At 43.0% G+C, this 17774-nt stretch overlaps 1 protein-coding gene across 1 annotated transcript in view; it reads right to left on the reverse strand.

Annotated features, from left to right (window-relative positions):
• DNAH8 (dynein axonemal heavy chain 8) overlaps positions 1 to 17774 on the reverse strand; it is a 1666792-nt gene that overhangs the window by 1091223 nt on the left and 557795 nt on the right. Inside the window, 1 exon segment of the mRNA XM_033937418.1 lies at positions 4254 to 4353. Within this exon segment, the coding sequence (XP_033793309.1) occupies positions 4254 to 4353 (100 nt within the window).

Here is a 17774-nt window from a genome sequence, read left to right on the forward strand (position 1 = left end):
GCGTGGATTTCTGTTGAGGAGGCGGCTTGGCAGGCTGTTGCTGTTGTGGTCTAGGTGTCTGCCGTTGCTGCTGACGCTGCCTTCTAGGTTGTTGTGGAGCTGACTGCAGAGGACGAGCCACATAACGGCGTTGGTAGGCCGATTGTTGTCTGAAAGGGTGTGCCGGTGGAGGTTTCTTTTTTGTCTTGAGGAGAGTATCCCAACGTGTTTCATGGGCGGAGAGCTTTTGGGTAGTTGAGTCCATAGACTCTCCAAACAGCTCATCCCCTAAGCACGGTGCATTAGCTAACCGGTCTTGATGGTTGACATCAAGCTCGGATACCCTCAGCCAGGCAAAGCGGCGCATGGCCACAGACATAGCTGTTGCTCGAGAGGTAAGTTCAAAAGTATCATAAATAGATCTTACCATAAACTTTCTCAGCTGGAAAAGTGAAGAAGAACATTGGCGAAAAGCCAGTCGTTTTCGCTCAGGAAGGTACTGCTCAAAGGAAGCCATGGTGGTAAGGAGATGCTTTAAATAGAATGAAAAATGAAAAGCATAGTTGCCAGATCTATTGGCGAGCATTGCATTCTGGTAAAGACGCTTACCAAATTTATCCATGGCTTTACCTTCTCTGCCAGGAGGGACAGAAGCATAAACACTAGCTCCTGAAGACTTTAAGTGTAGATTCCACAAGAAGGGACTCATGTGGAAGCTGGGGTTTGTCGAACCCTGGGATAGGGATGACTTTGTATAGAGAGCCCAATTTGCGGGGAGCTCCCGGGATAGTAAGAGGAGTCTCTAGATTTTTGTAAAATGTTTCCCTCAGGATGTCATGAAGAGGGAGTTTCAAAAATTCCTTTGGAGGCTGGTCAAAGTCAAGGGCATCAAGAAAGGCTTTAGACTTTTTAGACTCAGCCTCCAAAGGAATGGAAAGAGATTCACACATGTCTTTTAAAAAGGAAGTAAAAGACAAAGAGTCATGCTTGGAGGATGGGTCAGGAACAACAGGATCATCCTCATCCGAAGAACACTCACCCTCTGATAGAAAAGGTTCTTCGGAATCACCCCACAGATCAGGGTCCCTAATATTGGAACTACGGTCCCGAGACTCAGGGGTGGATGGTTCCAAGTGTCGGGACTTGCGCAGTGACTTACCTGACCTCATCGATGTGGTACCAGGAGAAGTCACCGGTTGCATCGGTGCCGAAGTTTGTACCGACTGGTGGTGGGATGTCGGCTCCGGTGCGAGGAGTGGCATCGACACCTATGAGGCCAAGTGTATCAGTACCGAAACAGTAGATGCAGACAATACAGGCTGTTCCACTGCCGGTACCGGTGGCTCAGTACGGACCGGCACCGGGAGATTCGGAGCCAAGATAGCTGGAAGGAGTTGTTGTAATTGCTCCTTAAGCTGTACTTGGAGGATGGCCGCTATGCGATCATCTAATGAAGGCACCGGTACCGCCTTTTTCTTTTGCGGTACCTGCGGTGCCGCTCTACACCCCGGAGATGAGGAGCCCGATGTCGAGGGACTCACCTCAATAGGGGCGGAGCGCTTCCGCTGGCGCCTCACGGTCGGCAGGACTGGACTCGCTGCAATCGAGACTGGAGGACGCTCCAGCGGAGAAGGCTTCTTAGCCGGCTTACCTGGGTGTTGCGACGCCGGCGCGGTGTCACGCGGTGTCGATGAGGTAGGTGCCAACTGTACTGGAGCCGATACCGGTGTCGATGTCGCGGGATCGGACATCTCGGTACCGAAAAGTAATCGTTGTTGAATTTCACTATTTTTTAAAGTACGTTTTTTCAACGTGGCACAGCGGGTGCAGGTGGACGCCTGATGCTCCGGACCCAGGCACTGTAGGCACCAGTTGTGCGGGTCCGTAAGGGAGATAGGCCGTGCACACCGTTGGCACTTCTTGAACCCTGGCTGAGGGGACATGAAAGGAAAAACGGCTTCTGCCAAATCGAAGGCCGAGGCCTCGATGGTGGCAGAAGGCCCCGCCGGGGAAAACCAAAAATGAAGAAAAAATACAAGTTTTTTTTTTTTTTTTTTACAAAAATAAAAGAAAAGAGGCAATAGAGCCAAGGGGGTTTTCGCGAGCGGGAAGGCGTGGAGAAAAATTTTCAACGGCCGTTGAAAAACGCGTCTTCTTAGCTCCGCAGAAACTAAGAAACTGGGGACCGCGCGCCTGTGTCGGGCGGGAAGGCACTCGCGCATGCGCGGTGCAGCCTCTAGAACTTTCCAAGTTCTTAGAGTGCAATCACTCTAAAAGTGTCCGTACCGGGGCTCCGTCGGTGCCGTCACCCATCAGTCAAGAATATGCTGCCTGCTCGTCCTGGGATAATTATCTAACCCTAGAGATTTCACAATCCTACTAGGCTTTTTATCCAATAACGGATCCATAACAGCATTGAAATCCCCCGCCACCACTAGATTAGTAGTAGCCAGCGGTAAAACTAATTTCTGTAGAGATTTAAAGAACTCAATTTGATTCGAATTAGGGGCATATACATTAAACAGCACCACAGTAGTATTGCCCATTCTCATGTCAACATGCAACCATCTGCCTAGAGGATCTGCATCAATCATATTAAATACTGAAGAACTTTTTTTAATAACTAGTATTGCTACCCCAGCTTTCTTCCTTGTCGCAGGTGCATAAAAACAATGTTTAACCCAATTACCAGATAACTTCATAGAATCATGCCTGATTTTGCAAAAGTAACTGCTGGTAAAAGGAAGAGATTTTTGGATCTGAGACCACAGCTGAGAAGTATAGGGGCTAAATACGGGTTAATATACCCAGCAACTATGAGGGTTACTTATGGTAATAGAACATTAAATTTCCAAGATCCAGAAAAATTGGAAGAATTTTTACAAAAGACTGAATAACCAATGTCACTATAAGGCTCTTTTGGGTATATAGTGAGATATGATTCATTTATTAATTTTTTTTATGTTTATTGTTTAAGTTGTTTTAAGTTAAGTGGTTTTGTCATACAGACAAGAGATATATAAAATAGAGAGATTATATATATGCTGTATAATATTTATTATTTGATCGTAAGGAGGGAATTTCCTATTTTTGAAATTCTTGGAAGTTTAACGGCTCACGACATGATAACTCGAAGTATAGAATGTCAGCTCCTGTAGAATACGGTACTGATAAAAAGAACATGATTAAGCTTCTATTTTAAAGTGTAAGCTTTCAGTGCTTATTAATGGCAAAAATTAAACTTGTCTTTGGACTCCACAGCTGCAGGCTTAGCTTGATAGAGGCAATGCAGATGGGTGTAAAGCAGCAAACCACCTCTTCGGTGTGATTAATGGGGGTGGTGCACCCTGAGGCTTTACTGAACTCATCTTCAGGATGGATAAAAGTGGGATTTTCAGTACAATGGAAATTGCTGCAAGAAGATTATTTTATTAAGTAAAATGACAACAACAGATAACACTTGGAAAAGATTAAGAAAGTTGTGGGACATTCTTGAAATTTAACGGCATTGAACAACATTCTACAGCAAATTCAACGGAGCACGGAGGTTGGACCTGAGGGTTCCTCCGATTGTGCGATAAAGCAAAGGGATCGGTTTGGTATGGTGTTGGCACCGGTGTGATGAGGGATCCAATGAAGTCCCAGAATATAGACCTGGCGGTTATTTAGTTGATGGGTGATGAGTAAAGGATCTGATTTTATCAGCAAAGCTGCTAAAGGCTCCGTGAACAGGAAACTACATTAGGAGCTGATGTCTTTTATGATGTCAGGGGACAAAGGATTTTCAGTCTTCTTAGAGTCGAATAATCTTTTCAATTGGATTGGGAATATTGATGAGGCTGATGGCATGCTATATGAAGGTTTTCGATACAAACTTACCATGGAATTTCCCAATGATTATCAATGGACGGAATGAAAAAAAAAAAAATTTGTGCTTACCATTATGTATTAATAAGATTATATTGTGCGTATATGAAAAATGGATGGAAGAAATTGCATTACAAAATTGGAACTATTATTATGGATGAGGTCAGGGGCGAGACCTGAGTGGGTCTGGGCTGGAGCCTGGGCGGGGGTACTCAGTTGATATTTTGTAAACTTAGAGGGTACTTGACTTGAAGAAGTTGAGAAACACTGGTATTTTCTAATTTTGTTTTATTTTTTTCCCTGGATTGTATTTTTCTTTTGGAAATGGCTCTGTATTTTTGTGACGAGTGTTTGTAACTTGTAATGATTTCATAAATGAAATTAAAAAAAATTTTTTTGAAACATACCTTTTTAGTGGCTCCAAGTTCTGAAACAAAACTATGTAATACTCGTGCAATATTATTTTCAATTTCTGTCTGAAGACATGGAATGTTTAACTTCTGAAACCTACAAAATATTCAAATTAAATGGGTATTAATAGCATACTGACATATTTTATCATATAGAAACATGTTTTATTTGCACTAATACCCAGCATTAGTAAACATTTGGATAAAAGTTCCTTCCTCAATTTAGGTCAGCAATAAAGCAAAGTTACACACCTGTAGCAGGTATTTGCCGAGGATAGCAATCATATATTCTCACATCAGGATGACATCATACATAGAACCCAGTAAGGACAATCAAAAATGTTCTGTTACTTTAAGTCATTCACACCGTCCATATCGTGCATGTGCAGGTGCCATACTGCCTGACATCAGCTCGTGAAACCTACAGTTTAGTTAGACAGCTAAGAAGCCAATAGGGAAAGTGGGAGTGTTATGAGAATATATTCCTGCTCTCCTTGGAGAACACCTGCTACATGTGAGTAACTTTGCTTTCTCTGAGGATAAGCAGGCATGATATTCTCATATCTGGGACTCCCAAGCTGCCAGGATCATGTCTCTTTGGCAACTGGCTGAAAGACATAAAACAGAGAGTAGATTTAAATGGTCAAATATTCTCAACGGAGAAGGGTAAATAACATAGAAACATAGAAGATGACGGCAGAAAAAGGGCTATAGCCCATCAAGTCTGCCCACCGTACTGTCCCTTCCTCTTAAGTCTATACCTAGTGACTATTTATTCAGATTGACTCTCTTAGGGATCCCCTCTTTCCTCCTCTAACCCTCGTAGGGATCCCACATATGTATCCCATTTATTCTTGAAGTCCAGCACGCTGTTGGCCTCGATCACCTGCGCTAGAAGCTCATTCCAACGGTCAACCACGCTTTCTGTGAAGAAGTACTTCCTTATATCGCCACGAAATTTCCCTCCCCTGAGTTTGAGCGGATGCCCTCTGGTGGCAGAGGGTCCCCTGAGAAAGAAGATATCATCTTCCACCTCGATACGTCCTGTGATGTATTTAAATGTCTCAATCATGTCTCCCCTCTCCCTACGTTCTTCTAGAGTGTAGAGCTGTAGTTTGTTTAGTCTCTCCTCGTATGAGAGACCTTTGAGACCCAAGATCCTCCTGGTGGCCATCCGTTGAACCGACTCAATTCTGAGCACATCTTTACGGTAATGAGATCTCCAAAATTGTACACAGTATTCCAGATGAGGTCTCACCATGGTTCTGTACAATGGCATTATGACTTCAGGCTTCTTGCTGACAAAGCTTCTACTGATACATCCCATCATTTGCCTTGCTTTAGATGAAGCCTTCTCCACTTGATTGGCAGTTTTCATGTCTGCACTGATGATTACTCCTAGGTCTCGTTCCGCCGAAGTACTAGTTAAAGTTTCCCCATTCAAGGTGTAATTTCTGCATGGATTACCGTTACCAAGGTGCATAACCTTACATTTCCCAGCGTTGAAGCCCAGTTGCCAGGTAGAGGACCATCTTTCCAATGTAAGCAGGTCCTGTGTCATACTATCCTGTAAATTACATTCACTTACTGTATTGCATAGTTTAGCATCGTCGGCGAATAGTGTTATTTTACCCTGAAGCCCCTGAGTCAGATCCCCTATGAATATGTTGAAAAGGAGTGGGCCCAGGACTGAACCCTGCGGTACTCCGCTGGTCACTTCTGATGTTTTAGAGAGGGTACCGTTAACCATTACCCTTTGAAGTCTTCCGCTTAGCCAATCCTTGACCCAAGTAGTAAGTGTTTCTCCTAACCCCATCGATTTCATTTTGCTCAACAGCCTGCGGTGTGGGACGCTATCAAATGCTTTACTGAAATCCAGGTACACGATGTCCATAGACTCTCCCAAGTCTAGCTTCCTTGTCACCCAGTCAAAGAAGCTGATGAGATTGGATTGGCAGGACCTACCCTTGGTGAATCCATGTTGATTGGGATCCTGTAGATTTCCCTCATACAGGATCGTGTCTAATTTGCGTTTAATTAAAGTTTCCATGATTTTACACACTATTGATGTGAGACTCACCGGTCTGTAATTCGCAGCCTCTGCCCTGCAACCCTTTTTGTGCAGAGGAATGACGTTGGCTGTTTTCCAGTCCAAGGGTACTCTCCCCGTGTTTAGGGAGAGATTGAAGAGTGCGGCTAGTGGTATCGCCAGGACATCGCACAACTCTTTGAGCACTCTTGGGTGCAGATTGTCTGGTCCCATGGCTTTATTTACCTTTAATCTTGCCAGTTCGCTGTAAACTTCACCAGGTGTGAACTCAAAATTCTGAAACGGGTCGTCCGCATTTGACTTAGCCTCTAACCGAGGACCATGTCCTGGTGCCTCGCAAGTGAAGACCGAGCAGAAGTATTCGTTCAGTAGTTCAGCTTTATCTGAATCTGCTTCCACGTAATTCCCATCCAGTTTGTTAAGGCGTACTATCCCGTCTGTGTTCTTTTTCCTATCACTAATATACCTGAAGAAGGATTTGTCCCCCTTCTTAATGTTCTTTGCTAGAGTTTCTTCCACACGAAGTTTGGCCTCCCTAATTGCTGTTTTGACCGCTGTAGATCTGGTCCTATATTCCATGATAGCTTCTCTTGTTTCCGTATGCTTGTAGGAAAGAAATGCTTTTTTCTTCTCCTTAACAAGGTGTGAGATCTCTGCGGTGAACCATTGGGGTTTATTGTTTCTTTGTCGTTTATTTACCGATTTTATGTAGCGGCTAGTTGCTTCATGTATGGTTGATTTCAGTGTTAACCACTTAGCTTCTACATCATCAGTCTCCACTTGGTCCTGCATCGTCCGATGGACGAAATCTCCCATGCGTGCGAAGTCTGTGCCGCGGAAATTGAGTACCTTTGTTTTCGTGTTTGATCTAGGGAAGCCTTTCCTAAGATTGAACCATACTATGTTGTGGTCGCTGGAGGCTAACGTATCGCCTACTGAGACCTCTGAGACGCTTTCCCCATTGGTGAGTACCAGGTCAAGGATTGCCTGGGCCCTAGTGGGCTCCATCACCATTTGTTTGAGACGGGCTCCCTTTATGGAGTTTAATAGCCTCCTACTAGCGCTGGTTGTCGCTGAAAGTGTGCTCCAGTCTGCATCAGGCATATTGAAGTCCCCAAGTATTACAGTGTCTCCCCTTAGAGTGATATTCTCAATGTCTTAAATTAAGTCTGTGTCCATGTCATCCAGTTGTCTAGGGGGTCTGTACACCACACCAAGATACAGGCACTTCTCTCTGCCTCTTGCCAGGTTTACCCAGAGGGATTCCCCTGTGTATTTGACATCTGTAATCCTGGTGGTTTTGATGTCCTCTTTAATATATAATGCTACCCCACCACCTAACCTGCTCTCTCTGTCCCGACGAAGTAAGTTATAACCTGGTATAACCATATCCCACCCATGAGAGTCTGTTAGCCAAGTTTCGGATATCGCCGCCACGTCTAGGTCTGCATTCCTTATTTCAGTCTCTAATTCTAGAATTTTATTACCTAAACTGTGTGCATTAACATACATAGCCCTCCACTCTTTATGTTTGCTAAATCCCTTTGAGATTTTTTCTACCTGAGTTGGTGTGACCCCTAGAGAACTGTTTGTAGTGTGGGTACTTACCTCGGAGCTTTGACTCATCTCATCAGGATAGTTCCTTACTGCGCTGGTATGTGAGTGGAGTTCCCCAGGGGTCTGTGCTGGGACCGCTGTTTTTTAAACATATTTATCAATGATCTTCTATAGATGGGAATAACTAGTCAGATAATTAAATTTGCTGATGACACAAAGTTGTTAAATCGGAAGATAAATTGCAAGAGGACCTTGTAAGACTGGGAGACTAGGTGTCAAAATGGCAGATGATGTTTAATGCAAGTGCAAAGTGATGCATGTGGGAAAGAGGAACCCGAACTATAGCTACATGATGCAGAGTTCCACATTATGAGTCACTGCCCAGGAAAAGGATCTAGGTGTCATTGTTGAGAATATGTTGAAATCCTCAGCTCAATGTGTGGTGGTGGCTAAGAAAGCAAATAAAATGTTAGGAATTATCAGGAAAGGAATGGAAAACAAAGAAGAAAATGTTATAATGCCCTTCTATCGCTCTATGGTACAATCGTACCTCAAATACTTTGTGCATTTCTGGTCACCGTGTCTCAAAAAAGATGTAGTGAAATTAGAAAAGGTACACAGAAGGGTGACAAAAATGATAACAGGGATGGGACAACTTCCTTATGAGGAAAAGCTAAAGCAGCCAGGACTCTTCAGCTTGAAGAAGAGACTGCTAAGGGATGATATGATAGAGGTCTATAAAATAATGAGTGGAGTGAAAAGGGTAGATGTGAATCGCTTGCTTACTCTTTTCAAAAATACAAGGACAAGGGGGCCTACAATGAAGCCACTAAGTAGTAGATTTAAAACAGAATAGAGAAAATATTTCTTCACACAATGTGTAATTAAACTCTGGAATTTGTTGCCAGAGAATGTGGTGAAATCAGTTAGCTTAGCGGAGTTTTAAAAAGGTTTGGATAATTTCCTAAAGGAGAAGTTCATAGGCCATTATTGAAATGGCTTGAGGATCACAAGCTTTTATTAATTATGACAGGAGTCGCCATACAACATATTACCAGCAATTGGAAAAATTACAATAGGCTTAACTACACATTTTGGTGGAATTCGCTATGTCATATTTATAAAATGGAAAGAACAATTGCCATACAAAAAGGGAATTATAATAATTTTAAAAAGATATGGGGTCCATTAACAAATTATTGTAATGAATAGACATCATTTTCCACTGAAAATACATTTATACGTAGGGGGAGGGGGGAAGGTAGAAAGTTCTTTTAAAGGTCTTATTAATAGATAGGAATATAATATGTACAGTATATGATATTTTGAATTAAATTACTTGTGGGAAGAGTGGAGGGAATAAATTTATGTATGTAAAATCATAATTGAATGAATTTCAAGTGATATGTAAAAGTTTAATATGATGTAATATTATGTACTTGTTGTAAGATGGAAAAATGAATAAAGAATTTGAAAAAAAAAAAAAAAGAAATGGTTTGAGGAAATCCACTGCTTATTCCTAGGATAAGCAGCTTAAAATCTGTTATATTCCTTGGGATCTTGTCAGACTTAGGTGCCGGAACGGGGTGGGCGTGGGGCACAAGGGCCATGGCCTCCCCAAAAATTGCTGGTGGCAATGGGGCTGAATTTACACAGGCGGCATTCCTGGGAACCTTCCTGCCGGCCAGCGTATCTGCTGGTTGACTTTCTCCGCCATTAACCCTCCCCATCTTTTCCTTCCCCACATATCCTGCAAATGTTCTCGGGTGGAGGAAACGACTCTCAATGCCGTCCTGTCGCTGGCGGCGTCTTCTGTCTACTGCCCACCCCATCCCCTCTGACAACTTCCTGTTTCCACTGGGGTGGGTAGTGAACAGAAGATGCCAGTGGTGGCAGTGCGGCGTTGAGAGTCATTTCCTCCGCCCCAAGACATTTATAGGAATAGTGGAGTACATGCGTGTGGGGAAGGAAAAGATGGGGAGGGTTTGCGGCGGAGAGAGCCGACCATCAGATACGCTGGTTGGCAGGAAGATGCCACTTCCACCAGAGTGCTGCCTGTGCCTGCCAGATTTTGGGGAGGAGTAGAAGGTAATGAGGAAACAATATAGGACTTGGGGAAGGGAGACATGTTGGATTCAAATCAGGGAAGGTGGGAGAGATATAGGGTAAGGGAAGGAGGGAAAGATGTCAGATTTGTGAGGTACAGGGAGAGATGGACAGGGATGGCAGAGAGGGTAGAAGGATCACAGGGATGGTGGCAGAGAGGGGTACAATGAGAGATGGATTTTGAGGCTGACAGAGGGAGCAAGAGAGGGAGAAGGACATGGGGAAGGCAGAGGGGATCAGGGAGAGATGGTAGAAGGGGATGAAAAGGAGGGAGAGATGGATATGGAGGGGCAAAATGGAGAGAGAGAGAGAGAGTGAGAGAGATGGTGGAGAGGGCAAAATGTGGAAAGGGAAGGAGATTCAGGGGAGGAAGCAGAAGGGGGAGGAAAGATGGATTACTCAGGGAGAGCAGAGGAGGAAGAGGAGAGATGGACAGGGAAAGGCAGAGGGGATATGGACTGGGGCCCGGAAAAGGGTTGGGAGGAGAGATGTCACACTTAGGAGGAGGGAGTAGAAGGGCAGAAATGAGATATGTTGGACTTGTCGGAGGGGGAGAAAATAAAGAGAGTAAGGAAATGCTGGGTTACAAGGGTGGAGTAAGCAAAAAGGATGCTAGAAATGGTGGATCCATGTAGGAAAGTTGTCAAGGAGATGAATGAGCAGAATGAGTATATTTGGATAGAAATGTGGTAATGGGAAGCAGATAAAAGGGAATAGAAGGAGGAGAAATGTGAAAGTTAGGGGGTGAGAGAAGGAGAAAGAAATTTGATTAGATAAAAAGTGAACAGGAATAAAGCAATGTTCCCTCTAAGCTGTGTGGCTGCACACTTTTTGGTAGAGAGCCACACAGCCAGCACCTCTGGCCATACTCTGCTGCTGCTGTGGCTTTGTGAAGAAAGAAGTGCAGCTAGAAGGAAGGAGGAGGAGGCCTACTTGGATGTCTTAGAGCCGGCCAGAACACAGGTACACACCCTTGGGAGGGGGCATGAACTTGGGATAAGGGGGGGAGGGAGAGAGGTGTGTTGGGTCACAAAAGGGAGGGATAGAGGGAGAAGGGTGCATTGGGACACACAAGAGAGGGGAAGTGCGCACTGAGACAAGGAAGGGAGTGTGAACTTATGACGAAGGAGGGAGGGGTATGAACTTGAAGCACAGACTGGAGAGAAGGGAATGTGTTAGGACACAGAAGGGAGAGAAGAGGCACAAACTTGGGACACGGGAGGGAAGGGGCATGACCTTGAGACATAGGATGAAGGGAGGAAAAGAGATGCTGAAGTGGGGGAGGGAATAGAAAGTGAGAATTGTTGAATATGGGTGTGAGAGGAAAAGAGATGGTGTACATGGGGAAAGGAAGAAAGAGGAGAATTGTTGGGAGGGAGAGAATTGTTGGACATGGTGGTGGGAGAGGATTGAGGTTGAGAGAGAGAAATGTCTCTTTTCTTTACTTTATTGTAGTTCTCACCTCTTCCCTATCGTTTAACTGTTTGTCAAGTCTGCGTATCTTGTTTGTACACTTCTATTGTTTTAAATTTTGTATCCCACTTTTTATCATTGTACATCACCTAGAATCTAAGATAGGCTGTAATCAAATTTTAAATAAACTTGTAAAAGGTTTTCTGGAAGCTTCAATAATAGTGACACTGGTGAAGATAGGATAAAAGCATCTATTCACTGGAAGAGAGATACCATGCTGTGAAAGCTAATGAATGCAAATTGGTAAGGAGGAAAGAACCTTCATTCTGTGTTGGTAATGTGGCAAACATTTAAGTGTGATAGGTTCTTGAACACTGAGCTATAAGAGGAGAGGAAATCATGGTTGACGTGGCCACTGATGTGCGATGAGAATCATGGTGGCCTGATCTTAGTGAAGTTTGAGTAGCGTCTTCCTAAATAGAGGTATTAGAGAGAATGCATTGAAAAACTTGTCCGCCAGTCGAGGAGAAAGGCGTCCAACTCTAGACAATTAGCAGTCTAGAGTCTGGAGCAGAAATGTGGAAGTTTGTTGTTTGGAGGGAGCAAAGAAGTCTACCCTTGGAATCCCCCAATCAGAGAAGATCTGCCATAAGAGGGTTATGTTGAGAGACCATTGATGAGGTTGAATGAGTCTGCTCAGCTTGTCCGCTAAAATGTTTTGTTTCACTGCTGGATAATCTGCCTTGAGGAATATGTTATGAGCAATTGCACATGTCCATATTTGTATCACTTCCTGGCAGAGTGGGTGAGACCCTTTGCTTCTTTTTGTTCAAGTAGAATATGGTTTGGACGAGAACTACTACTTGATTCTTCAGACAATCCTGAAAGGTGCAAAAGGCATTGCAAATTTATTTAAGCGGTTAAGAGGAGTATGTGGCACAGTGGTTGGAGCTACAGCCTCAGCAAACTACGCGCTGCTCCCTGTGACCCTGGGCAAGTCACTTAATCCTCCATAGCCCCAGGTACGTTAGATAGATTGGGACAGATAGGGAAAATGCTTGAGTACCTGATTGTAAAACCGCTTAGATAACCTTGATAGGCAGTATAGGAAAAAATAAAACCCTAATAATTTATTGGGATTTATTAACCACCCTTTTCATGAAGAGATTTACCTAAAGTGATTTACAATACACTGAATAGTAATCAGGTACTCTTAAGTATTTTATCTATCTGTCCCATGAGGCTTACTGTTTAATTCATTTTATTTATTAGGAATATAAGAACTGCCATAGTGGGACAGACCAAAGGTCCATTAAGCCTGTATCCTGTTTCCAACAGTGGCCAACCCAGGTCCCAAGCACCAAGCTAGATTGCAAGTAGCAAAACAGATTCTATGCTGCTTATACTAGGAATAAGCAGTAGTTTTCCTCAAGCCATCTCAATAATGGCTTATGGACTTCTTTTAGGAAATTATTCAAAAGTTTTTTAAACCCCGCTACGCTAACGGATTTCACCACATTTTCTGGCAACAAATTCCAGAGTTTAATTACACATTGTGTGAAGAAATATTTTCTTAGGTTTGTTTTAAATCTACTACTTAGTGAAGGGGAGGACAAGATGGCGTCTGGAGCAGGACGCTGAGAGAAGCACTCCCGTTCTGAAGGAAAAATTTCTTCATTTTCACTTCTCAATAAAGATATTTCTATGCCTAAAAGAAGAGGGAAACCGAGGGGTATCCCTCCACCTACCCCGGGCTTCTCGACGCCGAGGCAGACTGTGATAACAGCATACACAGTCCCTACCTCCACATCGGGCGTTTCCGCTGCTGTGGAACGGGAAATCCACAGCTTGGACGGCGAGATGTCGCTCTCGCTGAGCCCGCGAGGACCGCACACCCCTCCCATTCCCGGAGAATCTTCGTTGCAGCGGAGCTGGCGGGAGGGCTCCCCCGGAGTGTGGGGTGAGGCTTGCTCTCTCTCCGTAGTTGACCCGGAAGTCGAACACGCAGCAGACACGCTGATCCCGACGTTGGAGAGGCAGCGTTCTGGGGGAGAGGAGCCGTCGGTGACCAGCGGTGGGGAGGTTGCAGGAGCCCAGATTTCCAACGCTGGAGCAGGAGCCGTGCTTGGGTCGGCTGATGTCCCCCTCCTTGGACCGTTGGTGAAACCACAGGCTGTTACCCTGGACTCCATTTGGTCTGCAATTGAGAATCTTCACCTGGTATGTTCTAACTTTGTTACTATGACTCAGAATTCTACCTCCAGGATAAGCTCCTTAGAGACTATTACCCAGCAACACCAAGTTGAATTAAAAAATTTGGATAAAGTAACAATAGAGACTAAGAATTTGATTACCAAACAAACAACAGAAAAAATGATGATTTTGAGGAAGATTGAAAACCTGGAAAATCAGCAGAAAAACTTAAATTTGAGGATTCTTAATTTTCCGGTTGCCAAGTTTATGTCTCCTCAAGAACTCTTTAAGAACTTTATGTTGAATGTTTTAAAGGTACCTGAAGTAAGTCTTCCCCCGATACAAAGAATTTACTATATAAAACAAATGCAGAAAGAAAAAGCTACAGCGGATGAAAATGTTCAATTAGATGTTTCTGCTATTCTGCAGTCTTCTGATATTGAAATTCAGGGAAGAGCAACTTTATTGGTCTCATTGGTATTTCTTCAGGATAAAGAGATGTTGCTGAAATTATATTTCAATTTAAAGCAGATTTCCTATTTGGGGGAAAGGGTATATATATTTCCTGATGTTTCGAGGTGGACGCAGTCCAGAAGGAAAGAATTTCTGTTATATAGATCAAAGGTGATTGCTTTGGGGGCAAGTTTTCAGTTGCGATTTCCTTGTAAATGTTTTATTTCCTATCAGGGAAGTAAATATATATTCTTTGAACCTGCCCAATTAGGTTTTTTTCCTTGAAGGTAAAGGTATCTCTACACAGTCCGAATGATACAGGTTAATAATAATGCGGTTAATTTTATTTTGGATAGGTAAGATCTGACTGCTCCATTTCTTAAAGTTTTCAGTTTCCTTTGTATATTTCCCCTTTCCCGAGGGGTGTTACTTTCATCTTGTCTCTTCTCCTCAAGTTGTGGACTGTATTATATGATTTATATGGATGTTTAAATTTCAATTCTTGGTATGTAATATGACTAAGAGAATAATATATTTCTGTATTTCTTAAACATCTTGTATAGGATGCATTAAAATGATAAATAAATAAAAAATAAAAAAATAAAAATCTACTACTTAGTAGCTTCATCGCATGTCCCCTAGTCCTAGTATTTTTGGACAGAGTGAACAAGCTCACATCTCTACCCTTTAATTAATTTATTTGGTTTTATAACCCATCTTCCCAGGGGAGCTCAGAACGGGTTACAAATTTACATACATATTAAAGTGTTTATACAAGGTGTTGGCATACATGGTTTGACACCGTCTGATAGGGATGGCAAAACACAACACAACATAGTATGGTGAGAAATAGTATGACAAGTATGTTCTCCTTTACTTATGTATTGTAGTTCTTCCCTCTTTCCTTTTGTTCCTGTCTTCGTGTACTTGTCTGTTTCATTCTTTTGTTCCCCAATACTCTGTTTGTCATTCCCTATTTTAAATTTTGTACATCACATTGAATATATGATAATGCGTTTTAAACAAATTTTATTAAACTTGAAATTTAAAACTTGATAAAAACATAGCATAATTGTGGCACCTGGGACAATAGAGGGATTAAGTAATTTGCACAGAGTCACAAGGATCAGGCTGGGATTGAACTCATTACCTCAGGGTAATAAGGCAGCAGTTCTAACCACTAGGCCATATCTCCACTTACAACTAGGCCACACATCCAACTCCTTAACAGGTGAAAGCCCAAGCAAAGAACAATTTTGTTAGAAAACCATGATTTTATAACAGTCATATTTGCTTCAACATTACATCAGTCCATGAACTGTGTACTTAAAACCAAGAGAATTGTTCAAAGCTCCAGGAGATTAATGTGGAGAGTTTTCTCGTGAGGGATCCAGACACCCTGGGTGTGTAGGCCGTTGAGGAGGGCCCCACAGCCTACCATGGAATCATCTGTGGAAATCAGCTTCTGATGGGGAGGAGACTGGAAGAGAAGGCCTCTGAAGAGATTGGATGGAAGCATCCATCACTAGGGGATTGAAGCTCTGAGGTCACTTGTATTAGTTGAGAAAGAGACTCAGTGGCCTAAGTCTACTGAGAGGAAAATGTCCATTGCAGCACTCTGAATTGTAGACGTGAAAACAGAGTGTACTGTGGAAGCCATGTAACTCAGAAGACGTAACATCTGGCGTGCACTAATGGCTAGTAGAAATGAGACTTTCTGACACAGGTAGATTAGATTGTTGACTCTCTGTTGAGACAGAAAAGCTCAAGCTTGCATCATATCCAAAAGAGCTCCTATAAACTCAAAGGTTTCAGTTGGTTATAGATGTGATTTCTGGTAGTTGACTGAATATCCCAGGAGCTCAAACAGATGAACTGTGGAATTGATGGCATGCTGAGCTTGTTGCAATGATGAGGTCTTAATTAGCCAGTCATCTAGACACTGCATGAGTGGAGGATTACAGCTACAACCACCAAGCATTTTTTGCTGATGTTAGGTCAAAGGGTAAACCCTGTACTGGAAATGGCAAGAACCTACCCAAAAGTGAAGATATGTCCTGTGAATAGGTAAGATGGAATGTGAGGGCTAGAAAGCAGAATCAATTGTTCTTTTACAATAGTTATAATAGTGTACCCAGAGAGACCATGCAAAACGTCTTCATTAAGTATTTGTTGAGAGCATGGATATCTAGAATTGGGCAGAGATCTCCCGTCTTTTCGGTATAAGGGAATTCTTGGAGTAGAACCCTCAGACTCTCTCCTGCAGAGGAACGTATTCTATGGCTTTGAGATGGAGAAGAGCTGAGAGCTCCTGGTAAGGGAGAGTCTTTGGAGGGAGTTGAAAAGAGAATCCCTTGGAGAGTGATTTTGAGGAGTTCATAATAACTGCAGGGCATAAACCTGGGATACCACCTGGAGAATCCACTGGTCCAATGTTACGAGGGTCCAGTGATGGCAGAATTGGTGGAGTCTGCCTCCTATGGGAAGATCTGGAGGGAAAGAAAGATACATTGGCAATGCTCTCTTGAATGATGTCAGGAGTGTTGTTTGGATTTAGGTTGAGACTGAGGCTTTTGATGTCTCTGCCTTCTAGGACATCTTTCAGTTGATGGACAAGATGATGTAGATGCTTAAATAAATTTGCAATGCCTTTTGCACCTTTCAGGAAAAGTAGTAAGAAGAGATACTGGAATTGTGATGATTGTGTTTATAAAGCTTGTACCTTAGACAAGGCAGTCATGCAATCATTGTGTTTCTGGATTTTTCTCTTTAGCCTCCTCGAATCAATCACCAAAAAGATCATCCCCTATACATGAGATATTGAAGGTGCCATTTTGGACATTGGTGTCTAAATCCTAGATCCGGATCCAAGCTTGCCTGTGCATTGCAATTGACACTGCTGAAGTCTGGGAGATGACATCAAAGGCATTGAATGTGGATCTGACCATATATTTTTCTGCTCTCCAAAATATTCTTGGTCAGATGTTAGAAAATTTTGAGCTGGTCTAATAATAATAACTTTGGATGATATTGCTCAGAATTTACCAACTGTTCAATTAAAGACTTAAAAGAAAAGATCATGTAGAAGTGTAATTGAGTATTCTGATACCTAGTATCGTTGTATGGAATACTTGCCTGCCAAACTTGTCTAAGGTTCTGCTCTCTCTTCCTGGTAATTTACTGGCATATGTACGAGAGCTGTTTACTTGTTTTATGGCTCACTCAACTACTACAGATTGGTATTGTAGTTAAGGCCTGTCAAATCCAGGAAAAGTCCAATTCCTGAATAAATAGTCCAATTTATATGTAGCCACTAAGACAGATAGCGGGATTTCCCAGTTTTTAAAAACAGCTTCCTTCATGAGCTTGTGCAATGGCATTTTCATGCAATCCTTAGGCCACTTTTCATAGTCTAAGGTCTCCATAAGCTCTGCACAAGGCTCCTTTTCAAACTTCATGCTAATAAGGAGTACTTGTCCCATCTGTCCAATAAAGTTGGTAAAGGACAGACTTTCAGGTAGGGACTTGTATCAAGGAGAAGGAGGTGAAGGATCCGATGATATTTCATAGGACTCAGCCACAGAAAACTCTGGGAAATCAAGGCTGAGTCAGAGTCCTCAATGCCAGCTCTTCTGGAAGTGGAGAACTGAGTGGAGAGTCGAAAGTGTGACGAAAAACATCAAGGAGAGGTTGGTGTGCTACCTCTCCCTAGATGATGATGTGCGTCGGGCACCTTTTTGATGTGG

The sequence above is a fragment of the Geotrypetes seraphini genome, chromosome 3 (genome assembly GCF_902459505.1).
Source record: "Geotrypetes seraphini chromosome 3, aGeoSer1.1, whole genome shotgun sequence".
Lineage (NCBI taxonomy): Eukaryota > Metazoa > Chordata > Amphibia > Gymnophiona > Dermophiidae > Geotrypetes > Geotrypetes seraphini.